Source organism: Oncorhynchus keta, unplaced genomic scaffold (genome assembly GCF_023373465.1).
Source record: "Oncorhynchus keta strain PuntledgeMale-10-30-2019 unplaced genomic scaffold, Oket_V2 Un_contig_2648_pilon_pilon, whole genome shotgun sequence".
NCBI lineage: Eukaryota > Metazoa > Chordata > Actinopteri > Salmoniformes > Salmonidae > Oncorhynchus > Oncorhynchus keta.
Genome location: NW_026284996.1, coordinates 58101 through 81324, shown reverse-complemented (window position 1 = coordinate 81324; position 23224 = coordinate 58101). Strand labels below are relative to the sequence as shown.

General features: G+C 44.5%; 1 protein-coding gene and 1 long non-coding RNA gene across 2 annotated transcripts in view; both read right to left on the bottom strand.

Annotated features, from left to right (window-relative positions):
- Positions 1–23224, bottom strand: part of LOC118377970 (histone-lysine N-methyltransferase NSD2) — a 51369-nt gene that overhangs the window by 4106 nt on the left and 24039 nt on the right. Inside the window, 8 exon segments of the mRNA XM_052506502.1 lie at positions 892–998; positions 1146–1287; positions 3598–3714; positions 7709–7978; positions 8133–8236; positions 17470–17672; positions 19083–19239; positions 20037–20216. Of these exon segments, the coding sequence (XP_052362462.1) occupies positions 892–998; positions 1146–1287; positions 3598–3714; positions 7709–7978; positions 8133–8236; positions 17470–17672; positions 19083–19239; positions 20037–20216 (1280 nt within the window).
- Positions 3725–5951, bottom strand: LOC127922634 (uncharacterized). Its single transcript, XR_008111800.1, has 3 exons — positions 5888–5951; positions 5620–5733; positions 3725–5024 (listed from the first exon to the last, which is right to left on the bottom strand). It is a non-coding gene; the product is annotated as an uncharacterized LOC127922634 (long non-coding RNA).

Genomic DNA, 23224 nt, shown 5'->3' with positions numbered 1-23224 from the left:
GTCAGAGGTCTGGACAGGACACAACAGTCAAGAGGTCTGGACAGGACACAACAGTCAAGAGGTCTGGACAGGACACAACAGTCAAGAGGTCTGGACAGGAAACAACAGTCAGAGGTCTGGACAGGAAACAACAGTCAGAGGTCTGGACAGGAAACAACAGTCAGAGGTCTGGACAGGACACAATAGTCAAGAGGTCTGGACAGGACACAACAGTCAAGAGGTCTGGACAGGAAACAACAGTCAGAGGTCTGGTCAGGAAACAATAGTCAGAGGTCTGGACAGGAAACAATAGTCAAGAGGTCTGGACAGGAAACAACAGTCAAGAGGTCTGGACAGGAAACAACAGTCAGAGGTCTGGACAGGAAACAACAGTCAGAGGTCTGGACAGGAAACAACAGTCAGTTAGTCAGAGGCCTGGACAGGAAACAACAGTCAAGAGGTCTGGACAGGAAACAATAGTCAAGAGGTCTGGACAGGAAACAATAGTCAAGAGGTCTGGACAGGAAACAACAGTCAGAGGTCTGGTCAGGAAACAATAGTCAGAAGTCTGGACAGGACACAACAGTCAAGAGGTCTGGACAGGACACAACAGTCAAGAGGTCTGGACAGGAAACAACAGTCAGAGGTCTGGACAGGAAACAACAGTCAGAGGTCTGGACAGGAAACAACAGTCAGAGGTCTGGACAGGAAACAACAGTCAGAGGTCTGGACAGGACACAACAGTCAGTCAGTCAGGAAAGGAAACAACAGTCAGTCAGTCAGAGGCCTGGACAGGAAACAACAGTCAGAGGTCTGTTAGATGACCCCGTGGAACAGATGGAACTGTTGGAAAAGTATGGATGTTGAAAATCTACTCGTCTTTTCTGTATGTACCAAGAGATGCCAACTCACCTTTGGCCGGTCTCCAAGGAAACCACTACAGTTGGGAGCCCCACAGCGACACACAGTCTTCTCGTTACCAAGGCAATCCAGGTTGTAGTTGAAGGTGAGCTCTGTCCCTGTATACCACAACAATAGAATATTACCACAACTAACTCTGACATTATGTCAATAAACCAAACAGCATTAGACGTCTCTAACCACACAAGTCATTGAGTAAAGTATTTTACAATAATGACCTAACCAAGGAGATGGTTGATTCTCACCAGCAGGGATGTCACAGACAGCGAAGAGCCCAACCCTGGTATCTCCGTTCACCGTCCATTTCTGCGTCTCACAGTTGGGCTGGCAGCTGTGGTTCATGAAGCGGGAGTAGTTCCCTTTAGGGCCGGCGTCTATAATCCGATCCTGGAAACACAGGTCAGGCTGGTGAAGAGGTATGCAGTAACAGATGAAGATTGATACAGCTGTAGATGTGTAGTATTAAAGTAGAGCTACAGATGTATAGTATTAAAGTAGAGCTACAGATGTATAGTATTAAAGTAGAGCTACAGATGTGTAGTATTGAAGTAGAGCTACATGTGTAGTATTAAAGTAGAGCTACAGATGTGTAGTATTGAAGTAGAGCTACAGATGTCTAGTATTGAAGTAGAGCTACAGATGTCTAGTATTGAAGTAGAGCTACAGATGTCTAGTATTGACTTAGAGCTAGTTATAGCTATATAGTATGTAGTATTGTTTTCTGTAATGTCACAGAGATCTTGAGTGTAACATCCCCAAAGCAATACTGTTCCTCTGGCTCTGGCAGTCAAAGACACGGCCACAGACAGGCAGGTCCTCCAATGCTGGAGCAGACAGCTCTTCTCTGTCCTGGCAACCCAGTGGTGGAACGCTGACGCTAGGACAGCAGTCCCTGCCCATCTTCCGTAAACATCTGACACCCAACCTCTTCAATAAGAATTTTAAATAATCCCACAGCACCACCCACAAACCCCCCCTCCCCCTTTACTAGCTCTGATACGCTGATATATATTTTTTATTAATAAAGTAGCCGTCTATGATATGTGGCTGTCCCACCTAGCTATTTTAAGATGAATGCAGTGACAGTAAATCGCTCTGGATTAGAGCATCCGCTAAATGACAAAAATGTACATTTACTGCACCAGGGAGGATAGTGTACTACACCAGGGAGGATAGTGTACTACACCAGGGAGGATAGTGTACTTACACCAGGGAGGATAGTGTACTTACACCAGGGAGGATAGTGTACTTACACCAGGGAGGATAGTGTACTTACACCAGGGAGGATAGTGTACTGCACCAGGGAGGATACTGCACCAGGGAGGATAGTGTACTGCACCAGGGAGGATAGTGTACTGCACCAGGGAGGATAGTGTACTACACCAGGGAGGATAGTGTACTACACCAGGGAGGATAGTGTACTACACCAGGGAGGATAGTGTACTGCACCAGGGAGGATAGTGTACTGCACCAGGAGGATAGTGTACTGCACCAGGGAGGATAGTGTACTACACCAGGGAGGATAGTGTACTACACCAGGGAGGATAGTGTACTACACCAGGGAGGATAGTGTACTACACCAGGGAGGAGTGTACTACACCAGGGAGGATAGTGTACTACACCAGGGAGGATAGTGTACTACACCAGGGAGGATAGTGTACTACACCAGGGAGGATAGTGTACTACACCAGGGAGGATAGTGTACTACACCAGGGAGGATAGTGTACTACACCAGAGAGGATAGTGTACTACACCAGGGAGGATAGTGTACTACACCAGGGAGGATAGTGTACTACACCAGGGAGGATAGTGTACTACACCAGGGAGGATACACACCAGGGAGGATAGTGTACTACACCAGGGAGGATAGTGTACTACACCAGGGAGGAGTGATAGTACTACACCAGGGAGGATAGTGTACTACACCAGGGAGGATAGTGTACTACACCAGGGAGGATAGTGTACTACACCAGGGAGGATAGTGTACTACACCAGGGAGGATAGTGTACTACACCAGGGAGGATACTACACCAGGGAGGATAGTGTACTACACCCAGGGAGGATAGTGTACTACACCAGGGAGGATAGTGTACTACACCAGGGAGGATAGTGTACTACACCAGGGAGGATAGTGTACTACACCAGGGAGGATAGTGTACTACACCAGGGAGGATAGTGTACTACACCAGGGAGGATAGTGTACTACACCAGGGAGGATAGTGTACTACACCAGGGAGGATAGTGTACTACACCAGGGAGGATAGTGTACTACACCAGGGAGGATAGTGTACTACACCAGGAGGATAGTGTACTACACCAGAGAGGATAGTGTACTACACCAGGGAGGATAGTGTACTACACCAGGGAGGATAGTGTACTACACCAGGAGGATAGTGTACTACACCAGGGAGGATAGTGTACTACACCAGGGAGGATAGTGTACTACACCAGGGAGGATAGTGTACTACACCAGGGAGGATAGTGTACTACACCAGGGAGGATAGTGTACTACACCAGGGAGGATAGTACACCAGGGAGGATAGTGTACTACACCAGGGAGGATAGTGTACTACACCAGGGAGGATAGTGTACTACACCAGGGAGGATAGTGTACTACACCAGGGAGGATAGTGTACTACACCAGGGAGGATAGTGTACTACACCAGGGAGGATAGTGTACTACACCAGGGAGGATACCTTGTCGATGGTGAGCATGTAGAAGTGAGTGATGTCATTCTCCTGGTAGTACTTGATCCTGGAGCGACATTCCTCTTCATCGATCAGCTCTCCGATGTACTCATTCACAAACTCACCCTGCGGAGAAGTATTCACCAATCAGATCACAGATATACCCTCACCAAATCAGATTACAGATTTCCTTGTTGCCCACCAACGAACTATCATGGTCCAACCAAATCAAAATCAAATTTTATTTGTCACATACACATGGTTAGCAGATGTTAATGCGAGTGTAGCGAAATGCTTGTGCTTCTAGTTCCGACAATGCAGTAATAACCAACAAGTAATCTAGCTAACAATTCCAAAACTACTACCTTATACACAAGTGTAAAGTGATAAAGAATATGTACATAAAGATATATGAATGAGTGATGGTACAGAGCGGCATAGGCAAGATACAGTAGATGGTATTGAGTGCAGTATATACATATGAGATGAGTATGTAAACAAAGTGGCATAGTTAGTGGCTAGTGATACATGTATTACATAAGGATGCAGTAGATGATATACAGTACAGTATATACATATACATATGAGATGAATAATGTAGGGTAAGTAAACATTATATTAGGTAGCATTGTTTAAAGTGGCTAGTGATATATTTTACATAATTTCCCATCAATTCCCATTATTAAAGACAACACCATTTCCCCTTCAGGAGACTGAAAATATTTGGAATGGGTCCCCAGATCCTTAAAAAGTTCTAAAGCTGAACCTGAGGGCATCCTGACTGGTTGCATCACCTCCTGGTATGGTAAGTGCTCAGCATCTGACCGTAAGGTGCTACAGAGGGTAGTGTGTACGGCCCAGTACACACCAAGCTTCCTGACGTCCAGGACCTCTATACCAGGCTGTGTCAAAGGAAGGCCCTAAACATGTCCTCGTACCAGTAACCCCTGTATGTAGCCATTGTTAATTTATTACTTTATTTAGTAAATATTTTCTTAACTATTTTTTTAACTGCATTGTTGGTTATGGACTTGTAAGTAAGCATTTCTTGGTAACCTGTTGTATTCAGCATTTCACTGTGAGGTCTACTACACCTGTTGTATTCAGCATTTCACTGTGAGGTCTACTACACCTGTTGTATTCAGCATTTCACTGTGAGGTCTACTACACCTGTCGTATTCAGCATTTCACTGTGAGGTCTACTACACCTGTTGTATTCAGCATTTCACTGTGAGGTCTACTACACCTGTTGTATTCAGCATTTCACTGTAAGGTCTACTACACCTGTTGTATTCAGCATTTCACTGTGAGGTCTACTACACCTGTTGTATTCATCATTTCACTGTGAGGTCTACTACACCTGTTGTATTCAGCATTTCACTGTAAGGTCTACTACACCTGTTGTATTCAGCATTTCACTGTGAGGTCTACTACACCTGTTGTATTCAGCATTTCACTGTGAGGTCTACTACACCTGTTTCAGCATTTCATTCAGCATTTCACTGTAAGGTCTACACCTGTTGTATTCAGCATTTCACTGTAAGGTCTACTACACCTGTTGTATTCAGCATTTCACTGTAAGGTCTACTACACCTGTTGTATTCAGCATTTCACTGTGAGGTCTACTACACCTGTTGTATTCATCATTTCACTGTAAGGTCTACTACACCTGTTGTATTCAGCATTTCACTGTGAGGTCTACTACACCTGTTGTATTCAGCATTTCACTGTAAGGTCTACTACACCTGTTGTATTCATCATTTCACTGTGAGGTCTACTACACCTGTTGTATTCATCATTTCACTGTAAGGTCTACTACACCTGTTGTATTCAGCATTTCACTGTGAGGTCTACTACACCTGTTGTATTCAGCATTTCACTGTGAGGTCTACTACACCTGTTGTATTCAGCATTTCACTGTCTAATACACCTGTTGTAGGTCTACTACACCTGTTGTATTCAGCATTTCACTGTGAGGGTCTACTACACCTGTTGTATTCAGCATTTCACTGTGGTTCAAGTCTACTACACCTGTTGTATTCATCATTTCACTGTGAGGTCTACTACACCTGTTGTATTCAGCATTTCACTGTGAGGTCTACTACACCTGTTGTATTCAGCATTTCACTGTGAGGTCTACTACACCTGTTGTATTCAGCATTTCACTGTGAGGTCTACTACACCTGTTGTATTCAGCATTTCACTGTAAGGTCTACAACACCTGTTGTATTCAGCATTTCACTGTAGTAGGTCTACTACACCTGTTGTATTCAGCATTTCACTGTGAGGTCTACTACACCTGTTGTATTCATCATTTCACTGTGAGGTCTACTACACCTGTTGTATTCAGCATTTCACTGTGAGGTCTACTACACCTGTTGCATTTCACAAGGCCCACTACACCTGTTGTATTCAAATGTATATATATACAGTGGAGCAAAAAAGTATTTAGTCAGCCACCCATTGTGCAAGTTCTCCCACTTAAAAAGATGAGGGAGGCCTGTAATTGTCATCATAGGTACACTTCAACTATGACAGACAAAATTAGAAAAAAAAATCCAGAAAATCACATTGTAGGATTTTTAATGAATTTATTTGCAAATTATGGTGGAAAATAAATATGAAAATTACAGGCCTCTCATCTTTTTAAGTGGGAGAACTTGCAATAATTGGTGGCTGACTAAATACTTTTTGCCCCACTGTATTTTTAAACAGAAATACGTTATTTACATAAGTATTCAGACCTTTTGCTATGAGTTGAAATAGAGCTCAGCTGCATCCTGTTTCCATTGATCATCCTTGAGATGTTTCTACAACTTGATTGGAGTCCACCTGTGGTCAATTCAATTGATTGGACATGATTTGGAAAGGCACACACCTGTCTATATAAGGTCCACAGTTGACAGTACATGTCAGAGCAAAACCAAGCCATGAGGTGGAAGGAATTCTCCATAGAGCTCAGAGACAGGACTGTGTCGAGCACAGATCTGGGGAAGGGTACCAATACATTTCTGCAGTGTTGAAGTTCATTCTCCATAGAGCTCAGCTCAGAGTGTTGACAGGCTCGAGACAGGATCGTGCAGCATTGACGGTCCCCAGTGGCCTCCCAGTGGAAGAAGTTTGGAACCACCAAGACTCTTCTTAGAGCTGACCACCCGGCCAAACTGAGCAATTGGGGGAGAGAAGGGCATTGGTCAGGGAGGTGACCAAGAACCCGATGGTCACTGACACCCGAGCTCCTCTGTGGAGATGGGAGAACCTTTAGAACCATCTCTGCAGCACTTCACCAAATCAGGCCTTTATGGTAGAGTACAGACGGAAGCAACTCCTCAGTTAAAGGCACGACAGCCCACTTGGAGTTTGCCAAAAGGCAACTAAACGACATAGACAATGAGAAACAAGATTCTCTGGTCTGATGAAACCAAGAGTTTACTCTTTGGCCTGAATGCCAAGCGTCACGTCTGGAGGAAACTTGGCACCATCCCTATGGTGAAGAATGGTGGTGGCAGCATTATTCAGTGGCAGGGACTGGGAGACTAGTCAGGATCAAGGGAAAGATGAACTCGAAAGCAAAGTACAGAGATCCTTGATGGAAACCTGCTCCAGAGCAGTCAGGACCTCAGATTGGTGCGAAGGTTCACCTTCCAACAGGACAATGACACTAAGCACACAGCCAAGACAACGCAGGAGTGGCTTCAGGACAAATCTCCGAATGTCCTCGAGTGGCCCAGCCAGAGCCTGGACTCGAACATCTCTGGAGAGACTTGAAAATAGCTGTGCAGCGACGCTCCCCATCTAACCTGACAGAGCTTGAGAGGAAACTCCCCAAATACAGGTGTGGCAAGCTTGTAGCATCATACCCAAGAAGACTCGAGGCTGTAATCGCTGCCAAAGGTGCTTAAACAAAGTTCTGAATAAAGGGTCTGAATTCTTGGTAAATTGGATATTTTAATACATTTGAAAAATTATAAAATGCTATTTTGCTTTGTCATTATATCGTGTGTAGATTGATGAAGGAAAAAACGAAATAATAAATTTTAGAATAAGGCTGTAAAAGTAACAAAATGTAGTCAAGGGGTCTGAATACTTTCCAAATGCACTGTATATATAATAAATATACCTTCTTAATATCCCGTAGTGCCACCAGGCCCCAGCCCTTGCCAGCAGTCTTGATGATCTTCGTCTCTGGGTAGTGTCTCTTGGTGAAGTCCCGGTTGCAGCATCGCTCTGCGTTGGGACAGACCTGAGGGTGGCACTCGTACATCAACATCCTGTTCAGGCATTCTGACTCAAACCCACACGGCTTCTCGTCCGTGGGCTTACAGTTACACTTGGGAATCTCCGACACGTCGGCTGTGTAGACCTGCACCCGGCCACAGGGCTTGTTGATCTGCAGAACACACACACACACACACACAGGGGAGAACAACTATTACATACATGGAATATATCAAAACTGGACTGGGTTGAACTGAGTTTGATGGACTGGGTTAGACAGTTTCACGACAGAATTAAGAGTACCGTTAAAGGGTTAGAGTTCAGACCTTGATGTATTTGTACGGAGGTGGTTTCCGGTTGTTCTCCTGCGCTTCCTTGGCCTCACGTTCCATCTTGATCTCCTTGAAGCGAGTCTCCGCCTCCAACAGCGCTGGAGAGAGATTATATTGTTATATTCTGTTGTCTTACAGTTATACTATAACCAATATATTTATAACATGTAATTATAAACTCAGCAAAAAAAGAAACATCCATTTTCAGGACCCTGTCTTTCAAAGATAATTAGTAAAAATCATAATAACTTCACAGATCTTCATTGTAAAGGGTTTAAACACTTTTTCCAATGCTTGTTCAATGGACCATAAACAATGAATGAGCATGCACCTGTGGAACGGTCGTTAAGAATCGAACAGCTTACAGACGGTGGGCAATTAAGGTCACAGTTATAAAAACTTAGGACACTAAAGAGGCCTTTCTACTACTGACTCTGAAAAACACCAAAAGATGCCCAGAGATCCTTATCTGCGTGAACGTGCCTTCGGCAAGGAGGCCTGAGGACTGCAGATGTGGCCACGGCAATAAATCGCAACGTCCGTACTGTGAGACGCCTTAGACAGCGCTTCAGGGAGACAGGACGGACAGCTGATCGTCCTCACAGTGGCAGACCACGTGTAACAACACCTGCACAGGATTGCTACATCTGAACATCGCACCTGCGGGACAGGTACAGGAGGGCAACAACAACTGCCCGAGTTACATCAGGAACGCACAATCCCTCCATCAGTGCTCAGACTGTCCCCAATAGGCTGAGAGAGGCTGGACTGAGGGCTTATAGGCCTGTTGTAAGGCAGGTCCTCACTTGACATCACTGGCAACAACATTGCCTATGGGCACAAACCCACCATCGCTGGACCAGACAAGACTGGCAAAAGTGCTCTTCACTAACGAGTCGCCGTTTTGTCTCACAAGGGGTGATGGTCGGATTTGCGTTTATCATCGAAGGAATGCGTTGCACCGAGGCCTGTACTCTGGAGCGGGATCGATTTGCAGGTGGAGGGTCCGTCGTGGTCGGTGTGTCGCAGCATCATCGGACTGAGCTTGTTGTCATTGCAGGCAATCTCAACGCTGTGTGTTACAGGAAGACATCCTCCTCCCTCATGTGGTACACTTCCTGCAGGCTCATCCTGACATGACCCTCCAGCATGACAATGCCACCACGCATAGAACGAGCAGTAAGTCTGATTTCCTGCAAGAAAGGAATGTCAGTGTTCTGCCATGGCCAGTGAAGATCCCGGATCTCAATCCCATTGAGCACGTCTGGGACCTGTTGGATCGGAGGGTGAGGGCTAGGGCCATTCCCCCACAGAAATGTCCGGGACCTTGGTGGAAAAGTGGGTTGACATCTCACAGCAAGAACTGTCAAATCTAGTGCAGTCCATTAAGAGATGCACTGCAGTACGTACTTTTGAACTTTGACCAAAAGTAAGTGTTTCTTGCTCCATGGCAAGAAATGTGAGCTGATTGGCTCTCTGCTAGACACTAATAAAAGACCCATCAAATCTGGCCCTGTGCCCTCGCTGAATAGTGGCATTGAACACTTTAGCAGGAATCTCTCTTCACAACTGGCTACGTGATTGCAGTTTAATGGGTGTAACTTTTGTGGACAAATCATTGGGTTCCTGGATTACTTCAGAGAATTATACATTGAGACAATGACCTATCAATGACCCAAGCCCAGCTCAGTTAATGTACATTATACCAGGGGCGTTGAAAGACAAAGTAACCTAATATGTGTCCCTCTAACTGCCCTGTTCCTACAGCTATTGTATGCAGTAATCATGTGCCTACGAACCAGATTTAATACTGATAGCACTGAGGCCATAAAAAAGTCCACTGTGTGCAGCTCACCCTACACTAACATAAACAACATGACCATATCTACTTCTGCTAAGCTTCCCAGTAAAACAATAGAAACAAGCATCCGAGAAGAAGTGCTCAAAATAGCCCATGTTAACATATGTAGCTTTAAGAAACAAGGTTTATGAAATCATTAAAGCATTGTATTTGGGACAAATCATTCACTAAACTGTAAACTTAAACTATATCTTGTAATAAATAATGTGAAAATTGAGCAAGTTGAGGTGACTAAACTGCTTGGAGTAACCCTGGATTGTAAACTGTCATGGTCAAAACATATTGATACAACAGTAGTTGAGATGGGGAGAAGTCTGTCCATAATAAAGCGCTGCGCTGCCTTCTTAAACACTATCAGCAAGGCAGGTCCTACAGGCCCTAGTTTTAGAGCTAACGTCAATAATATGCATGTCAATCTCTCCTGCCTCAAAGTGGAGGAGAGATTGATTTCATAACTGCTTGTATTTATGAGAGGTATTGACAAGATGAATGCACCGAGCTGTCTGTTTAAATTACTGGTGCACAGCTCAGACACCCATGGATACCCCACCTCACAGCCCCCAAGTCCAGAACAGACTATGGGAGGCACACAGTACTACATAGAGCCATGACTACATGGAACTCTATTCCACAGTACTACATAGAGCCATGACTACATGGAACTCTATTCCACAGTACTACATAGAGCCATGACTACATGGAACTCTATTCCACAGTACTACATAGAGCCATGACTACATGGAACTCTATTCCACAGTACTACATAGAGCCATGACTACATGGAACTCTATTCCACAGTACTACATAGAGCCATGACTACATGGAACTCTATTCCACAGTACTACATAGAGCCATGACTACATGGAACTCTATTCCACAGTAGTACATAGAGCCATGACTACATGGAACTCTATTCCACAGTACTACATAGAGCCATGACTACATGGAACTCTATTCCACAGTACTACATAGAGCCATGACTACATGGAACTCTATTCCACATCAAGTAACTGATGCAAGCAGTAAAATTAGATTTAAAAAACAGAAAAATACACCTTATGTAACAGCGGGGACTGTGAAGAGACACACACACACACACACAGTATAATTAAAATAAAGATTAAAGATAATTATGGAACATCAGTGACCGTGAAAGCAACAAACATAGGGACAGACATGCATAAACACAATAACATACGGACTATACAAACACACATACTGTAGATGTGGTAGTGGTGGAGTAGGGGCCTGAGGGCACACAGTGTGTTGTGAAATCTGTGTATGTATTGTAATGCTTTTAAAATGTTAGAACTGCCTTAAATTTGCTGGACCCCAGGAAGAGTAGGGCAGCAGTTAAAGGGAATCCATAATAAATACAAAAATACTCGTCAGGATCGAGGGAAAGAGCAAAGTACAGAGATATCATGATGAAAATCTGCTCGAGGCACTCAGGACCTCAGACTGGGGGCGAAGGTTGACCTAACAGGACAACAACCTAAGCACACAGCCAAGACAAGGCACGAGTGGCTTCAGGACAAGTCTCAATGTCCTTGGGTGGCCCTGCCAGAGCCCGGACTTGAACACGATCTTACAACTCTGGAGAGATCTGAAAATAGCTGTGCAGAGACACTCCCCATCCAACCTGACAGAGCTTGAGAGGATCTGCAGAAAGGGGAGAAACTCCCCAAACACAGGTGTCCCTAACTTAGAATCATACCCAAGACTTGAGGTTATATATATATATATATATATATATACACACTACCGTTCAAAAGTAGAAGTAGAAATGTAGAAATGTCCTTGTTTTGAAAAAAGAAAAGCAATTATTTGTCCATTAAAATAACATCAAATTGATCAGAAATACAGTGTAGAAATTGTTAAACTGGAAAATGCAGATTTTTAAATGGAATATCTACATAGGTCCATTATCAGCAACCCTCACTCGTTTTCCAATGGCATGCTGTGTTAGCTTATCCAAGTTTATCATTTTAAAGGGCTAATTGATCATTAGAAAACCTGTTTGCAGTTATGTTAGCACAGGTGAAAACTGTCCTGATTAAAGAAGCAATAAAACTGGCCTTCTTTAGACTAGTTGAGTATCTGGAGCATCATCAGCTATGACTTTGATTACAGGCTCAAAATGGCCAGAAACAAATCACTTTCTTCTGAAACTCGTCAGTCTATTCTTGTTCTGAGAAATGATGGCTATTCCATGCGAGAAATTGCCAAGAAACTGAAGATCTCATACAACACTGTGGACTACTCCGTCACAGAACAGCGCAAACTGTCTCTAACAAGAAAGAAAGAGTGGGAGGCCCCGGTGCACAACTGAGCAAGAGGACAAGTACATTAGTGTGTCTAGTTTGAGAAACAGACGCCTCAACTGGCAGCTTCATTAAATAGTACCCGCAAAACCACAGTCTCAACGTCAACAGTGAAGAGGCGACTCAGGAATGCTGGCCTTCTAGGCAGAGTTCCTCTGTCCAGTGTCTGTGTTCTTTTGCCCATCTTTTATTTTTATTGGCCCATCTGAGATGTGGCTTTTTCTTTGCAACTCTGCCTAGAAGGCCAGCATCCCGAAATCACCTCTTCACATATGGTATCATGTAGAAAATCAAAGAGTTAAATCATAATATTTTTTTGAATCTTCAAAGAAGCCACCCATTCTCTCAACCAGCTTCACCTGGAATGCTTTTCCAACAGTCTTAAAACCTGTTAATCCTACCCCTACTTTTTCAAACATTCTGTTAAAAATCGTGCAACATTTCAGCGTCCTGCTACTCATGCCAGGAATATAGTATATGCATATGATTAGTATGTGTGGATAGAAAACACTGACGTTTCTAAAACTGGTTAAATCACGGCTGTGACTATAACAGAGCCTGCGTTTCATCGAAAAGCCCAAGGAAAACTGATCACTGAAAACTGGAAAAAGTATCAATGCGCCACTTGCATTGTAAGTGCTTCACTTATATATATATATATCTATCACACACACAGTTGAAGTCAGAAGTTTACCTACACTTAGGTTGGAGTCATCAAAACTCCTTTTTCAACCACTCCACAAAATTCTTATTAACAAACGATAGTTTTGGAAAGTCGGTTAGGACATCTACTTTGTGCATGACACAAGTCATTTTTCCAACAATTGATTACAGACAGATGATTTCACTGTATCACAAATCCAGTGGGTCAGAAGTTTACATACACTACATTGACTATGCCTTTAAACAGCTTGGAAAATTCCAGAAAATTATGTCACGGCTTTAGAAGCTTCTGATAGTCTAATTGACATCCTTCGAGTCAATTGGAGGTGTACCTGTGGATGTTTCAAGGTCTACCTTCAAACTCAGTGCCTCCTTGCTTGACACCATGGGAATATCAAAAGAGATCAGCCAAAACCTCCTCAAATCACAAAATTCTAGACCTCCACAAATCTGCTTCATCCTTGGGAGCAATTTCCAAATGCCTGAAGGTACCACGTTCATCTGTACAAACAATAGTACGCAAGTATAAACACAATGCGACCATGCAGCCATCATACCGCTCAGGAAAGAGACGCGTTAAGTCTCCTAGAGATGAACGTGCTTTGGTGAGAAAAGTGCAAATCGATCCCAGAACAACAGCAAAAGACCTTGTGAAGATGCTGAAGAAAACAGGTACAAAAGTATCTATATCCACAGTAAAACGAGTCCTATAATCGACATAACCTGAAAGGCTGCTCAGCAAGGAAGAAGCCACTGCTCAAAAACCGACATAAAAAAAAAAGCCAGGCTACGGTTTGCAACTGCACATGGGGACAAAGATTGTACTTTTTGGAGAAATGTCCTCTGGTCCGATTAAACAAAAATGTAACTGTTTGGCCATAATGACCATCATTTTGTTTGGAGGAGAAAGGGGGAGGCTTGCAAGCCGAAGAACACCATCTCAACCACGAAGCACGGGGGTGGCAGCATAATGTTGAGGGGGTGCTTTGTTGCAGGAGGGACTGGTGCACTTGACAAAATAGATGGCATCACGACGGAGGAAAATTATGTGAATATATTGAAGCAGCATCTCAAGACAGTCTGGAAGTTAAAGCTTGGTCGCATATGGGTCTTCCAAATGGACAATGACCCCAAGCATACTTCCAAAGTTGTGGCAAAATGGCTTAAGGACATCAAAGTCAAGGTATTGGAGTGGCCATCACAAAGCCCTGACCTCAATCCCATAGAAAATGTGTGGGCAGAACTGAAAAAGCGTGTGCGGGCAAGGAGGCCTACAAACCTGACTCAGTTACAGCAGCTCTATCAGGAGGAATGGGCCAAAATTCACCCAACTTATTGTGGGAAGCTTGTGGAAGGCTACCCGAAATGTTTGAACCAAGTTAAACAATTTAAAGGCAATGCTACCAAATACTAATTGAGTGTATGTAAACTTCTGACCCACTGGGAATGTGATCAAAGAAATAAAAGCTGAAATAAATCACTCTCTCTACTATTATTCTGACATTTCGCAAGTGGTGATCCTAACTGACCTAAAACAGGGAATATTTACTTGGATTAAATGTCAGGAATTGTGAAAACTGAATTTAAATGTATTTGGCTAAGGTGTATGTAAACTTCCGACTTCAACTGTACATTCACACACTACATGATCAAAAGTCTGCTCTAACATGTCATTCCAACATCTCTGGCATTAATATGGAGTTGGTCCCCCTTACTGCTATAACAGCCTCCACTTTTCTGGGAAGGCTTTCCACTAGATGTTGGAACATTGCTGCTATAACAGCCTCCACTCTTCTGGGAAGGCTTTCCCACTAGATGTTGGAACATTGCTGCTATAACAGCCTCCACTATTCTGGGAAGGCTTTCCACTAGATGTTGGAACATTGCTATAACAGCCTCCACTCTTCTGGGAAGGCTTTCCACTAGATGTAGGAACATTGCTGCTATAACAGCCCCCACTCTTGTGGGAAGGCTTTTCCACTAGATGTTGGAACATTGCTGCTATAACAGCCTCCACTATTCTGTGAAGGCTTTCCACTAGATGTTGGAACATTGCTGCTATAACAGCCTCCACTCTTCTGGGAAGGCTTTCCACAGATGTTGGAACATTGCTGCTATAATAGCCTCCATCTTCTGGGAAGGTTTCTCCACTAGATGTTGAACACTGCTGCTATAATAGCCTCCACTCTTCTGGGAAGGCTTTCCACCATTGCTGCTATAACAGCCTCCACTCCTCTGGGAAGGCTTTCCACTAGATGTTGGAACATTGCTGCTATAACAGCCTCCACTATTCTGGGAAGGCTTTCCACTAGATGTTGGAACATTGCTGCTATAACAGCCTCCACTCCCCTGGGAAGGCTTTCCACTAGATGTTGGAACATTGCTGCTATAACAGCCTCCACTATTCTGGGAAGACGCTCCACTAGATGTTGAACATTGCTGCTATAACAGCCTCCACTCTTCTGGGAAGGCTTTCCACTAGATGTAGGAACATTGCTGCTATAACAGCCTCCACTCTTCTGGGAAGGCTTTCCACTAGATGTAGGAACATTGCTGCTATAACAGCCTCCACTCTTCTGGGAAGGCTTTCCACTAGATGTAGGAACATTGCTGCTATAACAGCCTCCACTCTTCTGGGAAGGCGTTCCACTAGATGTTGGAACATTGCTGCTATAACAGCCTCCACTCCCCCTGGGAAGGCTTTCCACTAGATGTTGGAACATTGCTGCTATAACAGGCTCCACTCTTCTGGGAAGACTAGATGTAGGAACATTGCTGCGATAACAGCCTCCACTCTTCTGGGAAGGCTTTCCACTAGATGTAGGAACATTGCTGCTATAACAGCCTCCACTCTTCTGGGACGGCTTTCCACTAGATGTAGGAACATTGCTGCTATAACAGCCTCCACTCTTCTGGGAAGGCGTTCCACTAGATGTTGGAACATTGAAGCAAGTCCCCGTTTCATTCGGCCACTAGAGCATAAGTGAGGTCGGGCACTGATGTTGGGCGATTAGGCCTGGCTCTTAGTCAGCATTCCAATTCATCCCAAAGGTGTTTGATGGGGTTGAGGTCGGGCTCTCAAGGCCAGTCAAGTTCTTCCACACCGATCGACAAACTATTTCTGTCTGACCTTGCTTTGTGCACAGGGGCGTTGTCATGCTGAAACAGGAAAGGGCTGTTACGACAAAGTTGGAAGCACAGAATCGTCTAGAATGTGATTGTATGCTGTAGCGTTAAGATGTCCCTTCACTGGAACTATCCCTCCTCCACCAAACTTTACAGTTGGCACTTACGCATTGGGGCAGGTAGCGTTCTCCTGGCATCGCTAAACCCAAATTTGTCCCTTCAGATGTGCCAGATGGTGAAGGGTGATTCAAGACTCGTTTCCACTGCTCAAAAATCCAATGGCGGCGAGCTTTACACAATCCAGTCGACGCTTGGAAATGCACACGGTGATCTTAGTCTTGTTTGTGGCTGTCAACCCATTTCATGAAGCTCCAGACGAACAGTTCTTGTGCTGATGTTGCTTCCAGAGGCAGTTTGGAACTCAGTAGTGAGTGTTGCAACCGAGGACAGGTCATTTAAACGCGTTACGCACTTCAGCACTCTGCAGTCCCGTTCTGTGAGCTTGTGTGGCCTGCCACTTTTTATTTTTTTAATATTTTTTTAACCTTTATTTTACTAGGCAAGTCAGTTAAAAACAAATTCTTATTTTCAACGACGGCCTAGGAACAGTGGGTTAACTGCCTGTTCAGGGGCAGAACGACAGACTTGTTGCTTGTCAGCTCGGGATTCGAACTTGCAACCTTTCGGTTACTAGTCCAACACTCTAACCACTAGGCTCCCCTGCCGCCCCACTTCATGGCTGAGCCGTTGTTGCTCCTAGACGTTTCCACTTCACAATTACAGCACTTAGTAAATCAGGGCAGAAATCTGGTGAACTGACTAGTTGGAAATGACGGTGCACGTTGAAAGTCGCTGAGTTCTAGTCTACTGCCAATGTTTGTCTATGGAGACTGTATGGCTGTGTGCTCGATTTTATACACCGGTCAGCAACAGGTGTGGCTAAAATAGCCTAATTCACTAATTTGAAGGGTGTCCACATACCTTTGACCATGTTATGTACGCATGTTGACAGTTACTGTAAGTGATACTATAATTAAGCAATAAGGCCCAAAGGGGTGTCAATATACCACCGCTACTATATATACCAATATACCACGGCTACTATATATACCAATATACCACGGCTAATATATACCAATATACCACGGCTAATATATATACACCAATATACCACGGCTAATATATATACCAATATACCACGGCTAATATATATACCAATATACAACGGCTAAGGGCTGTTCATTGGCACGACACAACGGCTAACAGGTGGGGGAGTGGCAGGACAGAGTTAGGGAAACCCTGGCTTAGAGGATACAATATGATCAAGATGGGGGGCGGGCTGTATACTCCAGCTCACCGTTCTTGAAGACCTTCCCTATCCCATTCCTCTGGAACCTGCTGCCCCGGTCTCCCTCCATGTAGGGGAAAACTCGGCCCTGGTGCGTCCAGAAGTAGTCCTTAGAACCAAAGAAGAAGACTGGGAACTCTCCGATCTCGTGGCGAAGGTGCTGGATGTTGGTGGGGATGTTCCGAGGGTGATGGATCTCTGCAGGCCACCACCTGGACAGGATTAGGGTTAGTTAGGCCAAGGGAGAGAGGAGGCAGTGCTCTACACAAACATACTGCTGACTGACCCGTAGTCTCTGCTAGGTAAAGCTCCGCCATATCTCAGCTCACTGGTCACCATAGCAGCACCCACCCGTAGCACGCGCTCCAGCAGGTATATCTCACTGGTCATCCCCAAAGCCAATTCTTCCTTTGGCCGCCTCTCCTTCCAGTTCTCTGCTGCCAATGACTGGAACGAACTGCAAAACTCTCTGAAGCTGGATACACTTACCTCCCTCACTAGCTTTAAGCACCAGATGTCAGAGCAGCTCACAGATCACTGCACCTGTACATAGCCCATCTGTAAACAACCCATCTATCTACCTCATCCCCATACTGTATTTATTTATTTATCTTGCTCCTTTGCACCCCAGTATCTCTACTTGCACATTCATTAATCTTCTCTGCACATCTACCATTCCAGTGTTTACTTGCTATATTGTAATTACTTTGTCACCATGGCCTATTTATTTCCTTACCTCCCTTATCCTACCTCATTTGCACATGCTGTATATAGATTTTTCTACTGTATTATTTATTGTATGTTTGTTTATTCCATGTGTAACTCTGTGTTGTTGTAATGCTATGCTTTATCTTGGCCAGGTCGCAGTTGTAAATGATAACTTGTTCTCAACTGGCCTACCTGGTTAAATAAAGGGAACTTGTTCTCAACTAGCCTACCTGGTTAAATAAAGGTGTTCTCAACTAGCCTACCTGGTTAAATAAAGGTGTTCTCAACTAGCCTACCTGGTTAAATAAAGGCGTTCTCAACCGGCCTACCTGGTTAAATAAAGGCGTTCTCAACTAGCCTACCTGGTTAAATAAAGGTGTTCTCAACTAGCCTACCTGGTTAAATAAAGGCGTTCTCAACTGGCCTACCTGGTTAAATAAAGGTGTTCTCAACTAGCCTACCTGGTTAAATAAAGGTGTTCTCAACTAGCCTACCTGGTTAAATAAAGGTGTTCTCAACTGGCCTACCTGGTTAAATGAAGGTGTTCTCAACTAGCCTACCTGGTTAAATAAAGGTGTTCTCAACTAGCCTACCTGGTTAAATGAAGGTGTTCTCAACTGGCCTACCTGGTTAAATAAAGGTGTTCTCAACTAGCCTACCTGGTTAAATGAAGGTGTTCTCAACTGGCCTACCTGGTTAAATAAAGGTGTTCTCAACTAGCCTACCTGGTTAAATAAAGGTGTTCTCAACTAGCCTACCTGGTTAAATGAAGGTGTTCTCAACTGGCCTACCTGGTTAAATAAAGGTGTTCTCAACTAGCCTACCTGGTTAAATAAAGGTGTTCTCAACTAGCCTACCTGGTTAAATAAAGGTGAAATAAAAAAAATACAATTTTAAAAGGTCTCTGCACTGACCTGTAGTTGCCCAGTTTGACCCAGATGATGTCTCTGTATTTGGGTTTCTTTCCGGCCCGGCAGTCGTTACAGAACCAGCTGCCATCCGGCATGTCGATGTTCAGACAGTCTGGATGGAACGCAGCTGGACACGACTCACAGCACAGGAGCTGACCACCTACAGGACGACAGACAGTATCTGACTAATGCACAAGGCAACATGTCTCTCCTGCTTGGACTACAGACTAACTACTGTTCAGAACACAATTGTGTAGCTGACGTGTGAGTGGTGGTTTCAGCTCTGACATGCACTGTCAACTGTGGGACATTACATAGACAGGTGTGTGCCTTTCCAAATCATGTCCAATCAATAGAATTTACCACAGGTGGACTCAAATACAATTGTTGAAACATCTAAAGGATGATCAATAGAAATAGGATGCACCTGAGCTCTATTTAGTCTCTTAGCAAAGGGTCTGAATACTTATGTAAATAAGGAATCTGTTTTTTGTGCTTTGTCATTATGGGCTATTGTGATGTCATTATGGGGTATTGTGATGTCATTATGGGGTATTGTGCTGTCATTATGGGGTATTGTGCTGTCATTATGGGGTATTGTGCTGTCATTATGGGCTATTGTGCTGTCATTATGGGGTATTGTGCTGTCATTATGGGGTATTGTGCTGTCATTATGGGGTATTGTGATGTCAGTATGGGGTATTGTGCTGTCATTATGGGGTATTGTGCTGTCATTATGGGGTATTGTTTGTAGATTGATGAGGGGGGAAGTCAAGGGGTCTGAATGCACTTTATATGCTACTGCGCGACAACAACAAAAAGATCTGTCGACCAACAGCCTATTGACCAAACAATGGACAAGTTGACTAGTTCGTGGCTGTGCATCTGTGTAGTTAGAGTGTGTGTATAGTTGATAAGTGTAGTTGGTTGTGTATCTGTGTAGTTGTGCATCTGTACCTTTGGAGCAGACGAAGCACCAGCTGACGTTAACATGAGAGTGGTGGCTGTAGCCCTTCTTGGGTGAGAAATGGTTGGTGCAGATGATGGTGGTGGGGGTCAACATCTCACTGCCAGCCGCAACACACACCTCTCCTGTATGGTACGCCACCGGGCAGCGCAGGCAACGCATCAGCTTACCTACAATACACCACGATATTAACACACCTGACATCAGCTTACCAACAATACACCACGATATTAACACACCTGCCATCAGCTTACCTACAATACACCACGATATTAACACACCTGACATCAGCTACCTACAATAACACTATTATATTAACACACCTAACATCAGCTTACCTACAATACACTATTATATTAACACACCTGACATCAGCTTACCAACAATACACCACGATATTAACACACCTGCCATCAGCTTACCTACAATACACCGTTATATTAACACACCTACCTGTCCAACAATACACCACGATATTAACACACCTGACATCAGCTTACCAACAATACACCACGATATTAACACACCTGACATCAGCTTACCTACAATACACCATTATATTAACACACCTAACATCAGCTTACCTACAATACACTATTATATTAACACACCTGTCCAACAATACACCACGATATTAACACACCTGACATCAGCTTACCAACAATACACCACAATATTAACACACCTGGACATCAGCTTACCTACAATACACTGATTATATTATATTAACACACCTGTCCAACAATATTAACACACCTGACATCAGCTTACCTACAATACACAACAACACACCTAACATCAGCTTACCTACAATACACTATTATATTAACACACCTAACATCAGCTTACCTACAATACACTATTATATTAACACACCTAACATCAGCTTACCTACAATACACTATTATATTAACACACCTGTCCTACAATACACCACAATATTAACACACCTAACATCAGCTTACCAACAATACACTATTATATTAACACACCTAACATCAGCTTACCTACAATACACCACAATATTAACACACCTGACATCAGCTTACCTACAATACACCACGATATTAACACACCTGACATCAGCTTACCTACAATACACCACATGATATTAACACATCTGACCTCATAGACCATGGACAGTCAGATCTCTAGGGCTGTCCCCCTCCCTCCCCAAATAAATGTTGGTCGACCAAGAGTTCGGTGTCTAAAGCTGATTTCCCCCAGACCAACCCATTTTAATTGTTCCACCCTGTGTTTTTGAATAAAATAAACTATTTGCACCGAGCATGTCGGACGCTTTAAGCACACTGTTTGATTGAATAATTAAGTCTCAAATGACTCAAGATGGCCATGCTGTGTAAAAAAGAAAAAGACCGCAGGTGCCTGTGTGATTGGTGCCCATAGTCGCTCTCCTCCCTTCTACAGCAGAAAGATCGCCAGTGCCTGTGTGATTGGTGCCCATAGTCGCTCTCCTCCCTTCTACAGCAGAAAGATCGCCGGTGCCTGTGTGATTGGTGCCCATAGTCGCTCTCCTCCCTTCTACAGCAGAAAGATCGCCGGTGCCTGTGTGATTGGTGCCCATAGTCGCTCTCCTCCCTTCTACAGCAGAAAGATCGCCGGTGCCTGTGTGATTGGTGCCCATAGTCGCGCTCCTCCCTTCTACAGCAGAAAGATCGCCGGTGCCTGTGTGATTGGTGCCCATAGTCGCTCTCCTCCCTTCTACAGCAGAAAGATCGGCAGGTGCCTGTGTGATTGGTGCCCACAGTCGCTCTCCTCCCTTCTACAGCAGAAAGATCCCGGTGCCTGTGTGATTGGTGCCCATATAGTCGCTCTCCTCCCTTCTACAGCAGAAAGATTTCAGCCATGTGCCTTGTGATTGTTTCACTGATAGTTATTTTCAGAAATCCCTTCTACAGGAAAAAGATTCCCGGTGCCTGTGTGATTGCGCGCATGTGACCAATAAAGACTGACCTATAGCCTGTCATCCCTTCAATAAAAATGGCAGGTGCCTGTGTGATTGGATGAAGAGGAAGTGAAAAACTAACTGAAACAGGTAAAGATCGCCAGTGCCTGTGTGATTGGTGCCCATAGTCGTTCCTCCCTGCTACAGCAGAAAGATCGCCGGTGCCTGTCTCTGATTGGTGCCCATAAACACACTCCCTCCCTTCTACCTGAAACACACAGGTGCCTGTGACTCTACCCAAACACACTCCCGTCTCTCCCTTCTCAGCAGAAACACACTCGCCTTGCCTGTGTGATTGGTGCCACCCTAGTCGCACACTCCCTTGTCTCTCCTCCCTTGTCTCTACCCAAACATCCTCTACCCAAACCTGTGTGTCTCTACCCAAACACACTGCCTTGACTCTACCCAAACACACTCCCTTGACTCTACTACAGCTGAAGCGGCAAACACAATTTCACTCCCTTGACTCTACCCAAACACCTCCCTTGTCTCTACCCAAACACACTCCTTGTCTATACCCAAACACCCTCCCTTGTCTCTACCCAAACACCCTCCCTTGTCTCTACCCAAACACCCTCCCTTGACTCTACCCAAACACACTCCCTTGTCTCTACCCAAACACCCTCCCTTGTCTCTACCCAAACACACTCCCTTGTCTCTTGTCTCCAAACACACTCCCTTGTCTATACCCAAACACACTCCCTTGTCTCTACCCAAACACACTCCCTTGTCTCTACCCAAACACACTCCCTTGTCTCTACCCAAACACACTCCCTTGACTCTACCCAAACACACTCCCTTGACTCTACCCAAACACACTCCCTTGACTCTACCCAAACACACTCCCTTGTCTCTACCCAAACACACTCCCTTGTCTCTACCCAAACACACTCCCTTGTCTCTACCCAAACACACTCCCTTGTCTCTACCCAAACACACTCCCTTGACTCTACCCAAACACACTCCCTTGACTCTACCCAAACACACTCCCTTGACTCTACCCAAACACACTCCCTTGACTCTACCCAAACACACTCCCTTGACTCTACCCAAACACACTCCCTTGACTCTACAAACACACTCCCTTGACTCTACCCAAACACACTCCCTTGACTCTACCCAAACACACTCCCTTGACTCTACCCAAACACACTCCCTTGACTCTACCCAAACACACTCCCTTGTCTCTACCCAAACACACTCCCTTGTCTC